A 19395-nucleotide genomic window follows, 5' to 3' on the forward strand; every position below is an offset into this window, starting at 1 on the left:
GCCTGTTTGAATGCCAATTTCTCATCAGCAACTTTCAACAGCGATGCCTCTCTGTAACACTATTGAAATCTAACACTAATCATTCATCTTTTATATATATATAGTAGATACTCCATACAAAATTAAAAAGCATTTAGCTTTTTCTTTTGTAATTTGTATGCATTTAGCATTTATGACCATATGATATTGCAAGACTATAATTTTAAGAGTTAGTTTATTACTCTGTAAGTCCATTTTAAATGTGGAAAGCTAGAAATAGTTTATGACAGACATAACATATAAGTACATTTTAATCTAAAAAATGAACACAAACTACCAATTTAGACGTTAACTAAATTTAATTTACTAAACTAAGTAGCTGTTAAGCACTAGTAATGTTTGTTTAGGTTATATATCTATGTTATTATAAAGTGGTACCAAGAAAATCTTGATCTTTGAACTGGCTTAGTCTTTTTTTCTTTTTCTTTTTTTTTTTACTCCTATTAAACTTCAGTAATAGTATTCGGATGAAGGCCAGGTAAAATAGTCGTTTTTAAAATAGTTTTAAAAGTCATTTTAAGAATTTTTCACTCTTTTTCACGGTGTTTGACATCCGACACCGCAGAGGCCTCCATAACACACAACCAGAGCACTTTACGAGACCTGTGAGCTTAAAAACTCCGACCAAACATGTCAAATGCTTCCAGCAGGCATCACAGAAAGTTGACTTTAGTTTTAAAGCTTCAACTCAACTTCCAAAAGTGCACATCTGGGTAAAAAAAAAAAAAAAAAAAAAACACCGCAGACTATCATTTAGTTCAAACAGCTCAACTTTACGCAGACTTATCTTTACTTTCAAAACTAGTTACATTTTCTTAACATGTAAACGACCCGTTTGAAACACAACAAAACGCGTAAAAGTTACAAGTTACAAGCAAGTTTGTCTCGCGCTCTTGCGTGTTACTATGTATCACATTGTTCGCGGTGATATAAATGAGTTCAACACCTCAGAGCCGCAGGAAAAACTCCACAGAAACTAAGTTACTCACCACGAATCACCGTCAGACTACAACAAAGCAGCAGTTCCAGCAGTAAAATCCCCATCGCAAGAGCTCCTTGCTTTAATTCCATAATCCCAGCTCCATTTCTTCGAGGTATTGGTGTTAGGAGAAAGTTTGCCGTCCGTAGGTCAGTCAGTTGGACTTTTGTAGTTTTTTTTTCGCCCGAGCGACTCTTCTAGCGATAGTAGAAGGAGGCACGAGGAGGGGAATGACTGACAGCGGAAACCGATCGACGTCATCAAGTGGGATTGTGCGGCGCTGTGGCGCGGTCGCCTCTCCAGTCCAGTGGAGGTTTTTTAATATATATAATTAATGTCATAACCGAGAACAATACAATGAGAATTATCCATTGCAAAAAAATAAAAAATAAAAAATTAAATATATAAAAACCCTGTGCCAGTGCATAATCCATCAAGAACTAAATTCTATATTCATATGTACATATTTATATAAAACGTCATATGCTCTAATTGCCTTTTTACTTGCGAAGTTTTGTAAACCATTATAATAAGGTTCCATTGATTCATTTTAATGTATTAACTAACACGAACAATACATTTATTACAGTATTTATTAATCTTTGTTAATGTTAGTTAATGAAAATACAGTCTATAATAAATGTTAGCTCATGTTAATTAACATTGCATTAATTAATGTTCACAAACGCAATTTTTGATTTTAATAATGCATTTGTAAATGTTGAAATTGACATTAACTAAGGTTTTTAAAATGCTGTAGAAGTATTGTTCATGCTTAGCTCATGTTAACTAAAGTAGTTAACTAATGAACCTTATTGTAAAGTTTTACCAGCATTACAATAAAGCTTGAAACCCTTTTTAAAGTGCGAAGAATTCAGTATTAAAAATGCAGTAGGAATATACATTTTAGGCAATATATATATATATATATATATATATATATATATATATATATATATATATATATATATATATATATATATATATATATATATATATATTAAAATTCAAGAGTAGGCTATATATTAAACCTATTTTAATTTTCTATTGGAGTTTTTATGTTGTATTCAGTTTTTTTAGGTAATGTTACTGCTTTATTATGCTGTTATGTGTGTCATGGTGGTGTTGTATTATGTTTGTGTGTGTATCACTGTACTCTTTCGTTGTGTTGTTATTGGCTACAGTTGCTGGAAAGGCCAATCTTGATGAACTTGTAGTCATCATGTGGGCAGACATAGTTGATATCAGTCAGTTTTACAGTAACAAACTGATTTAAATCACTCAAACAGGCTGATTTATTGACATATAAAGTTAGCAAACGCAAAATCAGTGAATTTTACTTTTTTATATAATTATATTTAATAATAAATATGTACACACACACACACATACACACATTTCCACTTACATACTCAGAACTTTTGTGGCTTTATACTCTCATCCTTCAGGGGATTTTCAGTAGAAGCAGCCATCAATGTTTCTTAATAATACAAATCCTCAGAAAAGTAAAAAGAGTACATGATTCAATTGTTAATATGTAACATTGTTAATATTTATTGTTAATATGTATAGTAAGAGTAAAGAGATTTAAAATTCAGTATTGGGAGAACTTCATAAGACATATTTGAGTTATTTGATTCAAGATTGTCAAATAGTTCTCAAACTGAAAGAGACATATGTTAGTTTGATGTCTTTTTCTCAGGAGAACAGTTTGAAAAGGAGGAGAAATAACTGAGATATTAAAAAGATCTCATTTAGTCTTGGGAGAACTTGATGAGACATATGATTTCTTTGATGAGAGATTGTCAAATATTCTGAAACATGATACATATTCACATGAGTGTTTTCTGGAGACTTTTTCTCCAGAGGACAATCTGAGACACAAATGAGACATTAAAGATATCTCATTTTGCATTCCGTAGGAGAGATAGAAGCTTTAAAATTCATAAAACCAGCTTTGTAAGTGAATGAGAGATCAATTCTTCTTTGTGAAAACATTAGCTTAAACATGCCATGCTTGGCACAGTTTCTCCTGTTTGTTGCTAGCCTGTTATGTTTCTTGCTTGTATGAAAGCTCATGTTATAAAAGAGTAAAATACAATGATGCAAATTCTTTTTGGGCTCTTTCATGAGTCCTGAGGTGCTGTAAACATCAAGGATCAAACCAAACCCCTGGCGGACTGAAAGCGCTCATTGGGCTGAATGCTAAAGTTTTGCAACCAACTCCAAATCCAAAGTGAAAGCATATGTGCACAGTAGTGCGTGTGAGTGAAGCAGGCAGTAATTCCCGGGCCTAGAGAAACATGCTGTAATGAAACCTGCCTTTACAGTCACCTGTGCAATATAGCTCTTGGCATTCTCTTTGATCCACCGAGCACTGTGCACAAATAAAAAAAATCACTTTCTTCATTGCCCGCTGTTACTTTTGAATATTATACTTTGCATCCAAGCATCCAAGACTTAATCCGAGACATATTTTGTTCGTAACAGATGCCATCTGGAACAAGTCCTCTTAAAACGGAGGGTTTATAGAGGCATCATGTCAATGTGCTTCACACTAACCCTGTTGCTTGCTACCTACTTCTCACTGGAAATTCATGGTCATAGTCAGCCTGAAGCTGTGCTGGAATATGGGTCTGCCACTTAGTTACACAACCAAGGAAAACATGGATATTCTGCTGAAAGTTGTAGCAAATAAAAGGCTAATAATAGCCATCAATACCAAACCATCAAAACAAATGAGAGACCCAGTGTTTTGTTTGAAGAGCGTGGTTAACGTTTTTATTGGAAATTTGTCTCCATTGTTTCGCTTTTGGCATGAAGTAATAATCTATGATGTGTAATGCCAAAAGAAAGTGAGAGATTGGGAAATTTTGAGGCCTGAGACAATTCCTTTGAAAATTATAAAAATACCGTGCTCAGCAAGAAATGTGGTAATCATAGGTTATGACATTTTTTAGTTTTTAGGACAGATCAGGTCAGCAACTAGTTGCACAACCGTCAGCAGAAGATAACAATGGACTCCATACTCCATCCTGAGCTTCTCTAATAAAATCCACATTTCACATGACTTGTTGTGTTTCCCTCCAAAACAAAACCATCCCCTGGTGAGAGTGTTGTAAAGGTGTCAGCCCACCTTTCCAACTTGTTATTCTCCTCCCTGCCAATTAAAATTCCAGACTTTTAAAACTAGACAATGTGCGATGCACATTTCCAAGGTGCAATGATTGGCCGGTAGATGTGGCTTGTTTATGTGTGGCATCTTGTTTACTTCAAAGGCTGATTGATATAAACTCCTCATAAAAAACACTGAAACCGTGGGAAACCTGGGGCCCAATGGCTCCAAAAGCAAGGCGACGGACCCCTTGAACGCATCCATTTCTGCTTGTTTTTTTTTTCAATTTCTGTGCTGATTTGGAATAACCATGATAAGAATTTAAATAAAAAATATATATTATTATGTCGCATAATTGTCATCTCCTAAATGTTTTATTTTAGTTTTCTCAGAGCAATGTCACATTCCTTAATGTGCTAGTTAAATGCTGACCAACTTATTTAAGGGGGTGAACTATATCCTTATTAAATTAAGAGAAACACAGAAACTCCATTATGATAAAAGTTCCAGTTTCTGTGGAAACCAGATGCACAGATTTGGCGTCAGCCTAGTCATGGATCAAAGTTAAGGTAACATCAAGAACAGACAGACACTTCACACATAATAAAATAACTCCCGAGTGCAAAATAAGTTTTTTCTTTATTATGCATCTTTTTAACAGTGCAGCGATTAAGACTTACAAAATCAATTTGGCACATATCAAACGATCATACTTCATCCCTTCCTCTGATCTGATCTTTGTTCCAGACACTAAATACACAATGGCGGAGTTATTCCCTTGGCTATAATGTGCTTCTGTACCACAATTCCTGGTTTGGCATTTATTCCTCACACCCATAAAAAAAAGAAAAAGAAAAAAAGGCATTAATTCATAAACATGTCTTTGAATTTTCCTGAACCGTTCTGACAAACAAAAAAAGGCAATTATTGCAGCCAACTCAGCAGCCGCAGATGAAACACTGGACAAGACAGAATAGACAAAACATTTCCAGGTATTGCACTATGAATCCCTTATAATGACATTCACTGAATGAAGGTTGAGGGCTAAGTTAATACTAAGGCTTCAGCCCCGTGTGCCAAGAGTTAGGTGGAAGCTAAATCTGCATAGAAACAAAAGATACACTCGAGCACCAACTGGATTCTCGTATCTTGAAGTCGTAAGGGGCTTTCAAGTGTTTGAGTGCTACCAAGAGGTCTCAAACCAAAGTCGATCTGCTACCAACCGTTGAAAAAGGAAATATACTGAAAGGTAAACCAAACAATCCTGGTCAGACCCCTGAATCGGAGTACATTCCGTTGATGAGATAGTCGACCTGAGTGTAGTCCTTCCGCTTGTAACTCTCGTATGCTTGTTTGAGAAACAGCACCACCGTGACCAAGAAGAAGAGGAGGCCAAACAGAAGAACGGCCAACAAGGAGCTTGTGTTCAACAGGTGGCTGGTCAAAGGGTCTCCGGCCACCTCAATCACGGCTTGGTCCCCTTTGGGAATGTCCTTGGGCAGTGTAGATGCCACTACTAAGGGGCTCAATGAGGTTTTTGGCGTGGTTGGTGATGGCTTCTTCTCATCTGATGATGCTGGAGAAGTTTGGATTTGTTTTGCGGTAGTAGTGGATGAATTTGTTGTAGGCACTGATGGTGAGATGCTGGCGGAAGTTTTGGTCCCTGATGGTGATGGTGAAGAAGACGGTTTTGAAAACATGGTTTGTGCAACTGTTATGGAGGTGGTGGTTATTCTGCTAGTTGTTGGAGAGGGTGTAGGGCTGGCTGCGATTGGTTTAGGTTTAGTTGTGTTGGTGGATGTCGCAGCTGGTGTTGTCAGAGTTATTGAGGTGATTGGTGGTTTTGCCACTGTAATGGTTGTGGGGACCATCTCTGTTGGAGTGGTCTGAAGGTTGGTGGTCGATATGGTCATAAATTTGTCTGGTAAAGTGGCCAGATTTGTGGTAGTGGAAGTCCTGAAGATGAAGTCATCAGCATTAAGTGTGACATTATTTGAAGAACCATCTGGAGAAGATTGGGAGTTTGTGTCAGAAAGCTGATTTTGCATCACAGATTCACCAGTCTGATTTTTGCCCAGATGGACAGAGTCTGCCAAAACAAAGGTTGGGTTGACAAATGGTGACATCTGGACCATGTTAACTGCACTAATGTCACAATTAATTTCTAGATTCTGATAACTTTGCACGTAAAGCCGCGTTCAGACTGCACGATTTTAGCCTCGTTTTTGGTTCGCCGACAGGTTTTGAAAAATCGCAGACAAATGCCTGAAATCACAGGCAAATCTAAGCTAATTCACGCGAGTGACAATCACGCTGTGTGAAGGAGCAAAGACGCTATCTGTGAGAATCGCAGACGAGTCGCCGATGCCCGTGAGATATTTGGCATGCTAAATATCTGGACCTGTCGGCGATTCAAAATCATGCTGTCTGAAAAGTGTTCTGACTGAAAACTACATCGGCAATGAACGACATCCAATGAGAGAGCAAGATACAGAGCAGCGGGGAATTCGGGGAGTTATAGACTACACCATCGGCAAGTATGGCTTAATTTCAGAAAAAGGCTTTCTTCTCGGTCTATTTGGACCCATGAAATGGAAAATAAATTAGTCTAAATTTAGCAGGAGCACCCGTGTCTGTTTGACGTTTCATCTGAGCTATCCCAGTCTCACGTGAAAACCCCGGTCTTGCAAGTGTGATATCGCGTTGTTTCCTTGTCACATCTCGCGTGTGTTTGGTTGTGAAACACAGTTTGCGTGCCAGACAGAGCTGTCGGCGATTCTTCCTATTGTAAAGTCATGCAGTGTGAATCCTTCTGTCGCCGATCCATTGTGCAGTGTGAGCACAGCAGTGACTGAATGCCGGCCAGGATAGTCATGCAGTGTGAAAAGAACAGTGACCCGACTACTTTGAAAATCGTGCAGTCTGAACTCGGCTTTACGGTTTTGTATCAGTGCGACAAATCATTCCAAATGAACAAGTTAGTGAACAAAACAAATACAAACATTCTTACAAGAGATTAAAAAAAAAAATTGCAGGTAAACCTAGGAAAGATATTACCATTTAGGTTCACATCTGGTTCCACTGACGGGTTTTTGAAATTTGTGGCATTTTCACAAGAAACATTCTGGGCCTTCGAACCGAATTCCCCTGCAGGACCTGAAAAATGAAGAACAAAGTAATCAGCAGGACTTTATTACTTGAAATTAACCTTGTTTACAGTCAATTTCGATGGACTTCAAAACTACATATGACTGATGAATAGACAGAGGTGCTAATGAATCAGTACCACGGCAAAAGAAACCTTATTTTAAAAGGATCTTGAAAGCAAGTTGCAGACCGAATTGAGTTCAACAGTTAAATGACTCTTATGAGCCATTTCTGAATGAATCATTTGAAAAGTACACAGGTCAATGGTTCAAATCAGTCTGAATCTGAAGTTACAGAAAACAAATAGAAAACATATTCACAAGATCCGAGACATCATCAAAATGTCCAATTCATAAATCATCAAACAGCAAAAATGGACACTTTTTACAACCATAACCCAAGTTTCAAAGGCTGTTTTTAGAGTGTCATGGCCAAATATTTCTAACAACTTGATCTAAAGTATGAAATAAAACAAACAATCTGCGACTTCTCAACCAGAGGTTGTTTACACTGGGAGAGATGTTCCCCGAATGCTCATTACTGGATGTCAAACTGAGCTCTGCAGTCTTTGGGAACGAGTCACGTCTGGGAGGAAAAACAGGCCTTGCCGAACCTCTTTTTGAACCCCTCCCAGCAGCCATGTGTGCACACCTCAACCTCCGCATCCGTCTCCAATCTTTCCCTTATTCCCACTTCCCCCCGGCAGGACCAACGGGGCTAGAAAGAATTTGCTTGCGTTGGCACTGCAGAATGCTCCAAAATGCCCCCATTTCCTTTTTTCGATCTTGCCAATGGACTATCATCCAGAGTTTAAAAGCTCCAGGTGAATCAATAATCAACCTCACTGAAGTGCTAACCGCCAGATGAATCATCTCTTGGTCAGCGTCGACACACTAAATCAAGTGGCCAGCTGCATCGTGATTTTTCCCTTTTAAAACACTTCTCCAGCTGTTCGAAGCAGAAAACAAACAAAACCAGAGGTGAAAGGAGAGGAGTGTGAAACAGTAGAGGACCTGGCCTGATTTTTGCATTCGCCACAGGTTGCCCTGTAGGACGTTTGGTCTTTGACGAGTCCAAAACACACCGTTCCCTTCACTGGAATGTGGAATGCTTATGTATTTATAGCTTGCCATCATTCCAAACATTTCCGACTTCCAGATGGCGGTGGTGATTCTGACCTTGCTTTCGATCTCTGTACAGCTAACGTGATGGAAACTCAATACTGACAATGTATGTGCGTGTTATCAGACGGAGGCTACGCCAGTCGCTCTACACACAGCCAGCATTTACAGAGGTGGCGAGATACTCAAGTACAACGTGTGTGGTCAAAGCGAAAGGGGAAAAAGAAAGTGATTTAATTAGAAAAAGAGCATGTCTTGACGAAGACTGCAGAAGGGTATGGCCCGCTGAAGCAGCGCCTGGCACATAAGCAGAACAGCCCGACCAGGCCTCCCTTTCATCTTAAATGCGAAACACATGGCCTTCTTTGAAAGTGCACGTCCTTCAAAGGAAAAACTTGATGCATAAAAGTCAAAGCGCAACATATGGCTTTACTTTAGTAAAAAAAAATATTATATTCCGCAGGTACCTTGTTTTATCTTTGAAGGTAGCACACAGATTGCATTTCATTCTCAAGCCCTCAAAGAAACAGGAAAAGAAAAGTTCTGGTTTAATTCTTAGAAATAGAGGAAAAGAATCAAACAAATCTGTTCATTCTGCTTTATGTCTTATGTATGAGCAGGGATCAACAATAATGACCCGTGTGAGAGCTTCGGGCCAGTTAACAGTACTGTTAGAACTTAGTCGATCATTTTGCAAACCTTTCCTTTCTTGGAAGAGATTATGGAAAATAAAAAAAATTATACACACACACACACACACACACACAAGTTCAAGTGGGGTTTAATGTTGTTTGGTTCTTCAAAATATTTTCTTTTGTGTTCCACAGAAGAATTTGTGCATTCAAGACCAAGTGTTGACAAGTCGTTATTATGATGTCAGGTATGTTCAAGTCACTTTGGTCAGAACAAGATTAACTTGTCTACATAAAATTAAACTTTTTTTTTTTTTTTTTTATAATACAACTAAAAAATGAATAAAGAATTTACATTGTGATATTTACTTTTTTCGTTTTTTTTAATTCAATTTAATAAAAATTCAGAGTTTACTCAAATGTAATAATGAATTTGTGGTGGTGTTCATGTGCGTTCAACTCATAAATACAATCTATCTGACATGACCTGAACTAGGTCTTACAGGTTCTGAATGATATTGAATATTGTCAAAACATTCTGCTGATAGATATAACAGAAAGTTAAAATTACCAAGATGACTGACTTGGATTCTGTGCAAAAACACTTACCCGTGTAATCTTATATATTTATTGCATTATAGGAATATAATTAATGATTTTGAATTATTTCTTTGAGTTTAAAAATGCTTGAGATTAAACAACAAATATAAATAAAGTAAAATCCAATTAGGTTATATATATATATATATATATATATATATATATATATATATATATATATAAAAAGAAAAACAACAAAAAAAATATTTACACACAAAAAACATTTTGCAATAGCATACTTCTGTCAGAATAGTAGCCATAACCTAATGATCCTTTGTAGTTACCTTTCTCTCAATATGTTATTAAAATCCAAGAATATTTATTATAAAACATTAAATTGATAAAAAATTTAAATAAAAAAAATAATTATATATTATATTATATATATATAATTATTATTATTGAAATGCAATTTAAACAAATCATTCAAAAGCTTATCTGAGGTGCACGAGAGACAGACTTACAAAGACTCAGGGAACAATTCTTCGGTTTTTCCACTATCCCGAGGCCATTTACCAAATGCATGGGTGAATATGGAAACACAAGGAGACCCAGAATGGGCAGCAGGACCAGGAAAGGATGGACAGGCATGGTCACATGAGTGGCTGAGACCATAATTTGAGAGAGGATCACATCCCCAACATCTGTGAGATACACAAAAGCTACAATTTATAAATCTGTAGCTCAACTTAAATCAAATTCATTCATTTTTAAATATATTAGAAAGATAGATATCAGTTGTATCAGAAGCAAGTGAGAATTAACATAAATATGATTCAATTGCGCCATCTAGTACAAATTCCAAAACACTACAAGGAAAATCTTTACAATTTCATCTGGTCTACCTGCGGTTTCACAAACCTGTGAAACAATAATAATACTAAACAATAAGTGCTATATAACATGTAGGAACGTTGAGGCATATTATAAAGCTACATATGATATTCTATTTCACATTAGAAGCTCCCATTTTAAAGAAGCATACGCCCTAACCTCTTCTAAGTGCTAGAAATATGCTTTGAACTGGAGTTGATCCTGCAGTTTGTTGGTTATATGAAAGCTTCAAAAGTGAATAAATAGGTCTTGGGGCGAAGAACATAAATGTCTGCCACACCCCTGAGAGCACCTGGTCATGGCAAACAGCACTGAAGGGCTCTCTAAACTCCTTCCAGGATCTACAGATCATATGACTTCCATCTCGGCTTGAACAAAGAAATAAAACTCACAAGAGATGAAGCAGATTATTCACGGATGGTCCGTCCCGAGCTGGAATTAAAGACAGAAAATAAATAAAGCCATTTTTTAGTTCTAGATAAAACAGGATTAAATCACTTCCATAGAACTATCAGCAAAAAAATCCTATTACATTAAGTATCTATTTATTTACTTTTAATATAAAGGGTTATTTAAGGCACACATGAAGCTAATTTATAATTGTAAATTTACACCATCATGGAGGTTAATTAAAGGTCGTTACTATGGTAATGTGGGTCACAAGGTCACAAACTCCATTGTTTGTCGAATACAAACAATTTTCTAACCCACTGGATCTGGATCTATTTTTCTTAGATACACACACTACAGTAAATAAATAAATAACATTTAAATAACATAAGATATGAACATTAATTACATTAATTAGAAAATGACTTAATCATGCAGATGAATGACCACAATACAATTTTAATACACAAAAGGTGTTAACTATTAAAGCACTGACAAAGCAAATATATAAAAAAGCTCACGAGGATGCACTTACCAACAAATACAACGCGTTCTTTCACAACAACAACAACAAAAACAGTCGGTATAAATGTAAATAACAGTGTTTCCGAAACACTTTTCTTTACCGCAGTTTACAAACGTAAGCGAATAAGTTCCGTCTCATTCCTCATGCAGTGCGTGTTTATTGTCACTCTGCTGTCTGATGTTTCCTATTTTAATTCTGGGTTGTTTATATAAGTAGCAGCTAGCTAACAGACACGACACACGAGTGACGCGACGAGAGGACATGCAGGACTTCCGGGCCGTGAGCGCGTCAAAATAAAAGTCATCCGCTCATAATGGAGAATTTAATTATATTGAATAATTCCAGAAATTATTAGGGTAGTCACAGTTTGAAAGGTATAGTGGGATTATATGTAAAATTGTTTTATATAAATATATACAAAACAAATATTCGTAATGTAAAATTAACAATGTTGAAACACATACACACACAAACACACACACACACACACACACACACACACACACACACACACACACACACACACACACACACACACACACACACACACACAAAGGTTCTTCTCTTTAATCGTTTTCCCCGTCTGTACATTTATTTCCAAGGACTTTTATAATAAAGAAGGGAAGGACACGGAAGTACTTAGAGTCGTTCTTTATTGACCAGCTAAAGCTTAGCTAAAAACATAAAAACCTAGTAAACACATAAAAATAGTCAAACGGAAAGGATGATCAAGGCTATTCTCATTTTTAACAACCATGGGAAACCCAGACTCATCAGATTTTATCAATATTTTGTAAGATAAGCGCATAAAAGACACTGAAACTGCATTTGCCAGCTATTGCCAGTCTTACTATTTAGACACTAACGTTACTAGCAGATTAATTCATTTATCTGTCTTTTACTCAATATTTCATAGTTAAACATACAGCATTAGCCTATACAGCATCAATTTGTTTATTGTTTATTATATGTGTATAAACTAATCTACATAAGCGTAGTAATCTGTATCTTATTTTCATAATAGTAATTTTTATATAATGTTTAACCATTGTGTTTCATTTGCTCCACTGTATATTTTATTATGAGTTAATGTGAAAATCCAGTGTGAAAAAGTAATTGACAACAACTGATGATGTTTTTTTTTTTTTTTGTCACAGGCAGAAGATATGCAACAACAGATCATTAGGGAGACCTTTCACTTGGTGTCTAAAAGAGACGACAATGTTTGCAATTTTCTGGAGGGTGGAAGGTGACAGAAGGGTTACTGCATAATAATGTTACTCATAAGGTTTTACTGTTACAATTGTCACCTGTATCTCTATATCTAGGACGGTATAAAGATGTATGCTCTGAACAGGTGCATCTAAAAAAATTTGAATATCATGGAAAAGCTCTTTATTTTTTGTAATTTATTTAGTTTTTTCTGTTTGTTTTAATTCTGATGGTTACGACTTACAGCTTAGGAAAATATAAAATTCAGTATCTCAAAAAAATTGAATATTCCATTTTGAGCTTGATTAGTTGGGTTATTGCTTGATTACACTGGGTACCTCTTGGGCTAGATTAGAACATGCAACCACAATAATGGGAAGGACTACTGACTTGGCAGTTGTCCAGAAGACAATCATCAACATCCTCCAGAAGGAAGGTAAGCCACAGAAGGTCATTGCTTAAGGGCTGGCTGTTCACAGAGTGCTGTATCTAAATATATTCATAGAAAGTTGACTGGAAGGAGAAAGTGGGGTAGGAAAAGGTACACAAGCAACAGGGATGACCACAACCTTGGGAAGATTGTCAGGAAAAGCTGATTCAAGAACTTGGGAGAGCTTCACAAGGAGTGGACTGAAGCCAGAGTCAGCGCATCAAGAGTCACCACACTCAGACGTCTTCAGGAAAAGGGCTACAGCTGTCACATTCCTACAACCAAGCCATTCCTGAACCAGAAAAAAACGTCAGGAGCATTTCACTTGAGGTGAGGAGAAAAAGAACTGGACTGTTGCTCAGTGGTCCACAGTCCTAAAGTAAATTTAGCATTTCATTTGGAAATCAAGGTCTGGAGTCTGGAGGAAGACTGGGGACGAACAGATTCCAAAGTCCAGTGTGAAGTTTCTGAAGTCAGTGATGATTTGGGGAGCAGGTGTTGGTCCATTGAGTTTGATCTAGTCCAAAGTCAGTGCAGCCATCTACCAGGAGATTTTGGATCACTTTTTTCTTCCATCTGCTGACATGCTTTATGGAGATGTTGATTTAATCTTGCAGCAGGACCTGCCCACAGTGCCAAAACCACTTCCAAGTGGTTTGATTACCATGATATTACTGTGCTTGATTGGCCAGCCAACTCACCTGACCTGAACCTCACAGAGAGTCTATGGGGTGTTGTGAAGAGGAAGATAAGTAACATCTGACAAAAAATACAGAGGAACGGAAGGCTGCTATCAAAGCAACCTGGGCTTCAATAACGGCTCAGCAGTGCCACAGACTGATCGCCTCCATGCCACGCTTCACTGAAGCAGTAATTCATGCATAAGTAGCCTCAACCAAGTACTGACTGCATAATTAAACCTGCTTTGGAGATCCTGAACATTTCTGTTTTGCAAATCTTTTTTCTTTTCTTTTTTTTTTTTTTTTTTTGAGATGCTGAATTTTTTTTTTCCTAAGCTGTAAACCATAACTATCAGAATTAAAACTGGAAAACTCTTTAAATATTTCTGTTTGTGTGCAATGAATCTAGAATATAAAAAAGTTAGCTTTTTAAAATTAAATTACAAACAAAAAATGTCCATGATATTCTAATTTTTTGAGATGCACCTGTATATCTCAGAAGTGATTTACTCTAGTTTTGCTCTTCACTTGTAGTTTGATCGGAGGCTCTGACTACAAGCTGATCTACAGACACTATGCCACCCTGTACTTTGTGTTTTGTGTGGACTCATCAGAGAGTGAGCTGGGGATTCTAGATCTCATACAGGTGAACGTACTCATATTGCATTCAGGTATTAATGGTTTTTTGAAGATGTACATAAAGACAAGGCAGAGTTTTAAACACTTGTTTTAGTGCAATGGTTGTTTGACATATCAGGATGCTTTAGTCCTCACTAGACCATACTAATTCTCTATTACCTTTAGTATTTCCGTTTGATACAATGGGAATGCCATACTACTTTTTTGCATGAGTAGTTACTTTGCTTCTTTTTTTCTTTCTGTGTAACCTGAAACTTTACACAAGTATTTTAAAAATGTAGCTGAAATAACAGCTTTTTATTCACAGTTGTGTTTACTTTTTTCATGCAGGTCTTTGTGGAAACCCTGGACAAATGCTTTGAGAACGTGTGTGAACTGGACTTAATTTTTCACATGGATAAGGTCCGTTTTGAGCAATTATTATCATTAACTAAAACAATTAAAAAGTCACTTGACATTAAATAAATGTTAACTGAAATTAAAGAAAATAAATAAAAAACAAATCAGCAAGGCTTCATTTCAAAATGTTTAATAAAAAAAAAAAAACTAAAAATGAAAAAACTAAATAAACATAATTAGTAAAACTTTAGCTACTTTAAAAAAAGGAAATAAAGAACTAATTCAAAACAGTAATAAAAACCATAACAGTATATTGTGAAACTAAAATAACACTTGTTTGTGATGTTCCTTTCATAATGACGCATAGAATTTCTTACCTCCTTAGTTACCAAAAAGTGCTCTTTGTTGCTGTTAAATGTTCATCAGGGCATGAATAATTGGGGGTGATCATAATTAAATCCAGCGTATAAGGGAAAGTTTATATGTAAGCCAGTCTACTCTTTCTGATAATTGCCTGTTGCATTATGGCACCACTGTAAAATCTGATCATGACACAAGTGTGCACTACAGTGCTTTTGTTAGTTATCTAATCAGTAATAATGTTTTATGATGGGAAGGAATTACTTGTAAATGGCAATGTATGGCTTTATGGTAACTTGTTTCTGAGTGAGCCATGTGTAACATGTTTGGTAATGCGCTTCAGTAGTCTTGTGCTTGTGTGTATTTTCAGGGTTATAGTCCAGTCTCAATGCTCTTTAATGCTCTGATTTATCGGCTGAGCTGTTTGTGTAAAAGTAATGAGTTTCCAATGAATCACGTTTTCCATTCGATTCAGAAACAAATGATTCCTAGGAAGCAGTTCTTTTAGTATATTAAATCATACAGTATAACTAGATTCCCGAACAAGTGACTCCTATGAACGGGTTCGTATTAATGAATCAAAACGTGATGTGTAACCAGAATAGTCAAATTCACAAATGAATGACTTTTTGTTTTTTTAGAGAATCAAAACCAGTGTGATCCGATTCAGGACCTAATGATTTTCTGAACTGATTCTTTTCATTTAAGGTGACGCCAGTGATAAAATGTTTTAAATGTTATTCACTAATAAAATACCCCAATGAAACAGAATCAAATCAATATCAGAATCAGATTGGGAAATGTGTTTTGTTACTCAGGCCTAGGTCTTTGATTTGTTAATCATTATTGTATTTTGTAAGTTACTACTGAAAAACAAGGGTTTGAAGGTTGAAGGTTTTGTTGTTTATTCCAGGTTCATTACATTCTCCAGGAAGTTGTCATGGGCGGGATGGTTCTGGAAACTAATATGAATGAAATAGTTGCTCAAGTCGAGCTTCAGAACAGAATGGAGAAATCAGAGGTGAGTTCACATTAAAGCTGCAGTAGGTAACTTTTGTAAAAAATATATTTTTTTACATATTTATTAAACCTGTCATTATGTACCGAAAGTTGAATATGAGACAGAAAATCTGTGAAAAAAATCAAGCTCCTCTGGCTCCTCCCAGTGGTCCTATTGCCATTTGCAGGAATCCATTTCTCCTGTTAAGAAACAACCAATCAGAGCTGCGGTCCGTAACTTTGTTTGTGTTCAAAATGTAGAAAAATGTATATAATAAGCGAGTACACCATGAATCCATTTTCCAAACCGTGTTTTTGGCTTGTCCTGAATCACTAGGGTGCACCTATAATAAGTGTTTATATTTGGACTATTTTAGATTGCTTCGGGGGTACCGCGGCGGAGTAACCCAGTACCTTTGTGATTTTTCAGAGATAAACAGAGAGAAGTAGTTCCGGCTACAATGTTCTTCCGCAAGATGCAAGCAGTTCTGTTTATTAACCGCTAGAGCGTCAAAAGTTACCTACCGCAGCTTTAACAGAATAACCGGTAGTCAATCCAGTTTATTCAGACATCTTATACATTTGTCATTGCTCAATCCAAACAGGAAGGGACATTTTTAAATAGTTTTCTGTGATACATACATTCTATTTTTTGTTTAATTTTTTTAAACATTCCGGTTAAATAGTATTGTACACATTAAAAGGGCCGTGGGAATGTTTGTAGAAAGCATGAACGATATCTCAGAAGGCATTTTACATTAGTCTTGTTCAGCATCACTTTCCTGTTTCTGCAAATCGTTTGGTTGTATCAAAGATGGAAGGCCTAATTTGATTTTATATAATGGTGAAAGGTGTCTGGGCTCATATCGGTGATTTACAGTCACTGTGTTCCTGATATTACACACACACCTGATATAACATTAGACACACTCTTATGTACACATGGAAGGGATTAAAATGAGGAAATGTTACATTAGAGGATACAACACACATTAAAGAGAACGAAGCAACATCCATCCACAATATTTGGTTAAAAACTGTAGAAATGGGATGGTGGTGGTTAATAAACTCTACTGTACTCTGTACTTTGACACTAAAATGCAGTGTTTAACTGACTGACTGGCTCGGTCACTAGTAGGTTTTCTTATATGACTTCAGTTTTGTGTGTGTGTGTTTTTTTTTTTCCCGCAGGGCGGTCTGTCTGCAGCACCGGCACGAGCTGTTTCTGCGGTGAAAAATATGAACCTCCCTGAAATACCCCGGAACATTAATATCGGAGACATCAATATAAAAGTTCCCAGCCTCTCCCCGTTTTGAGTTTGCACGACTAATCGTTGTGGTTATTTGTTGTCATTGTGTGTTGACATTTATTGCCAGATACTGTAGATATTGCCATTTATGGACTTACGACTGACCATCACCTGAGGACTCTTAAAAGTCCGACGCACACTACAGGGTCCAATCATTTGCAATGTACCTTTTTAATTTCAGACTTTGGTTTGTAGACAAACTGTTTTCAGTTTTGATTATAGTGTTTTGTCTGTGATGTAGCAAAATTCCACAATACTGTACTAACATGTCATTAATGCCAACAGACCAACTACTAATGTTATGCATTAATAATTTATATTAAATGTTACTCTGTCATTAAAAATATGTTTTTGTCCAAACTCAAGTCTTTAATTTTTTTTTTTATAATTTTTTTTTTTATAATTTTTTTTTATTACTATAATTCAAACAGAACTGGACCATGAATAAAGGGTTCTTCAAGGTTGTAAATATCTTATGAGATTGTATTTTGGAGATAAGTCTTATCTTGATCACTGAACTTCTTCACATTTCCAAAACACAAAACGTGATATTTGATCTTGTCATTTCATGTTAAATGTTCAACATTTTACTGTCAGAAAGATCTGCAGTGTCACCAGTTCACAGGGCGAGGTCTGTTTCATGTGACAGTACGTCAGCAAATGTTTGACAAAATTGATGGTTTCACCATGAGTTTGCAGCGTTATAAAATAAACTTTATTGCATTTTTAGGAGGTCCTCAAAGATGGGATCAACAAGAATGAGTTACATACAACCTAAAAATGATAACTTATCTAGAAGCCTCAGCTACTATTGGTCATCTTTAAAGATAACGATCAAAGTTCAAGAGTCATCAGATGACATCTGAAGTCATCCACTATCTCTTCTGACTACTGAATATTTAGCAAGACTTTATATTAGTCAACTTATTAATACAAGATGATTTTCATAGAAAAGGGAAATCACTGAGGTAATGGGAGCCTTTTGATTTAATGATGAGATAAATATTGCTCAAATAAAAATAAATGTAATTTAATAATGGAATATTTATTGCATTTAGGAAATTAAAATTATAACTTGTCGTTTGAAAAATAATTTATGATAAGGCAAATAAAAATCGATAATATAAAACCTCTGAGGTTGCTAACACCGTGTCTACACCAGATGCGAGCGGCGTGGCAAAAACTGACAGAAAACTGCTGTCGCGTTCTATTTATGACGTATTGACAGAAATTTCAAATGATTTTCAATGGTCACTTGGTTAAATAAATAAAATACAAATTTTCCGTAATGCCAAATCTTTGTATTAATTTCATCTTTTATTTCACAGTTTTTAGAACATCCAACTTCAAAATGTAGCTTGACGACCGCAGAGAGAGGCCTGCAAGTTCATTTGTTACTAATCCCGTCCTTTGCTCCTTTGTTAACAGTTCAAACCGCACAGTTTTGTGACATTTCGTTATCCTTTAACAGTTATGCCTCTAATTAGATGTCTGTACCAGAAGTTACACAAACGGATGCTTCTGAGGCCATTGTTCTTCTTTGTAAAGTGCATGTTTATGTCAGTTCACTTCTCTTTCAGAATGACACCATAGCATGTGATTCTGAGTGGGACATCTAATTCAAAATCAAATGAAAAAGAATAGATCCCACCGGTGATCTGCACTAATATTTTGCACTACATTCATGTTTTAATATGCAAAAATGGCTATATATCCAGAAAATATATTTATACAAATGTATTATGCATATGCACTCATCAGCTACAACATTAAAACCACCTGCCTAATATAGACTCCACAAGACCTCTGAATGTGTCTGGCACCAAGAGATTAGCAGCAGATCCTTCAAGTCCTCGAGATCTGGGGCCAGTACATCCCATAGATGCTCGTTCGTTTTGAGCCAAGGTGCAATATTTTTTTTTACATTTTTTCTTATTTTCCTCAAACCATTCCTGAAGCCATATTGCACTGTGCCAATATGTGGTACCTCTCTGACCTCACTGCAACAATCTTCAGGTAGGTGATGTGTGTCAAAATAACATC

General features: G+C 36.2%; 3 protein-coding genes across 7 annotated transcripts in view; 1 reads left to right on the plus strand and 2 right to left on the minus strand.

Annotated features, from left to right (window-relative positions):
* LOC127946989 (low-density lipoprotein receptor-related protein 5) overlaps positions 1-1317 on the minus strand; it is a 58347-nt gene extending 57030 nt beyond the window's left edge. Inside the window, exon 1 of the mRNA XM_052543855.1 lies at positions 1029-1317. Coding sequence (XP_052399815.1) covers positions 1029-1110 — 82 coding nt within the window. The 5' untranslated portion in view covers positions 1111-1317. The remainder of the gene's footprint in view (positions 1-1028) is intronic.
* A 3436-nt stretch (positions 1318-4753) lies between these two features.
* On the minus strand, positions 4754-11664 carry LOC127947348 (uncharacterized protein C11orf24). Of its 5 annotated transcripts, none has more exons than XM_052544432.1 (5): positions 11393-11664; positions 10860-10899; positions 10104-10277; positions 7191-7289; positions 4754-6138 (listed from the first exon to the last, which is right to left on the minus strand). In XM_052544432.1, exons 3-5 carry the CDS (start codon positions 10246-10248, stop codon positions 5402-5404), a joined length of 981 nt encoding a protein of 326 aa, XP_052400392.1. In that variant the 5' UTR covers positions 10249-10277; positions 10860-10899; positions 11393-11664; the 3' UTR covers positions 4754-5401. The 5 variants fall into 5 exon arrangements, with proteins under 5 accessions (XP_052400392.1, XP_052400391.1, XP_052400389.1 ...); XM_052544431.1 differs by having other exon boundaries at positions 10098-10277; positions 11393-11663; XM_052544429.1 differs by having other exon boundaries at positions 4754-6222; positions 11393-11662.
* A 330-nt stretch (positions 11665-11994) lies between these two features.
* Positions 11995-17712, plus strand: ap3s2 (adaptor related protein complex 3 subunit sigma 2). The gene is made up of 6 exons (XM_052543368.1): positions 11995-12176; positions 12541-12632; positions 14240-14351; positions 14675-14746; positions 15957-16064; positions 17234-17712. The coding sequence occupies exons 1-6, from the start codon at positions 12108-12110 to the stop codon at positions 17357-17359; spliced, it is 579 nt and encodes a 192-aa protein (XP_052399328.1). The 5' UTR covers positions 11995-12107; the 3' UTR covers positions 17360-17712.
* The last annotated feature ends 1683 nt before the right edge of the window (positions 17713-19395 follow it).

Source organism: Carassius gibelio, chromosome A25, assembly GCF_023724105.1.
Source record: "Carassius gibelio isolate Cgi1373 ecotype wild population from Czech Republic chromosome A25, carGib1.2-hapl.c, whole genome shotgun sequence".
Classification (NCBI taxonomy): domain Eukaryota; kingdom Metazoa; phylum Chordata; class Actinopteri; order Cypriniformes; family Cyprinidae; genus Carassius; species Carassius gibelio.

Coding starts and splice junctions, on each gene's coding strand:
- LOC127947348 (XM_052544430.1), bottom strand. CDS start 10,248: ATGGTCTCAGCCACTCATGTGACCATGCCTGTCCATCCTTTCCTGGTC. Junction 7,290..10,097: donor GAATTGTTCCCTGAGTCTTT/GTAAGTCTGTCT, acceptor TTCATTTTTCAG/GTCCTGCAGGGGAATTCGGT. Junction 6,223..7,190: donor ACCAGATGTGAACCTAAATG/GTAATATCTTTC, acceptor TTGTTTTGGCAG/ACTCTGTCCATCTGGGCAAA.
- ap3s2 (XM_052543368.1), top strand. CDS start 12,108: ATGATCAAGGCTATTCTCATTTTTAACAACCATGGGAAACCCAGACTC. Junction 12,633..14,239: donor AATTTTCTGGAGGGTGGAAG/GTGACAGAAGGG, acceptor CTTCACTTGTAG/TTTGATCGGAGGCTCTGACT. Junction 16,065..17,233: donor ACAGAATGGAGAAATCAGAG/GTGAGTTCACAT, acceptor TTTTTCCCGCAG/GGCGGTCTGTCTGCAGCACC.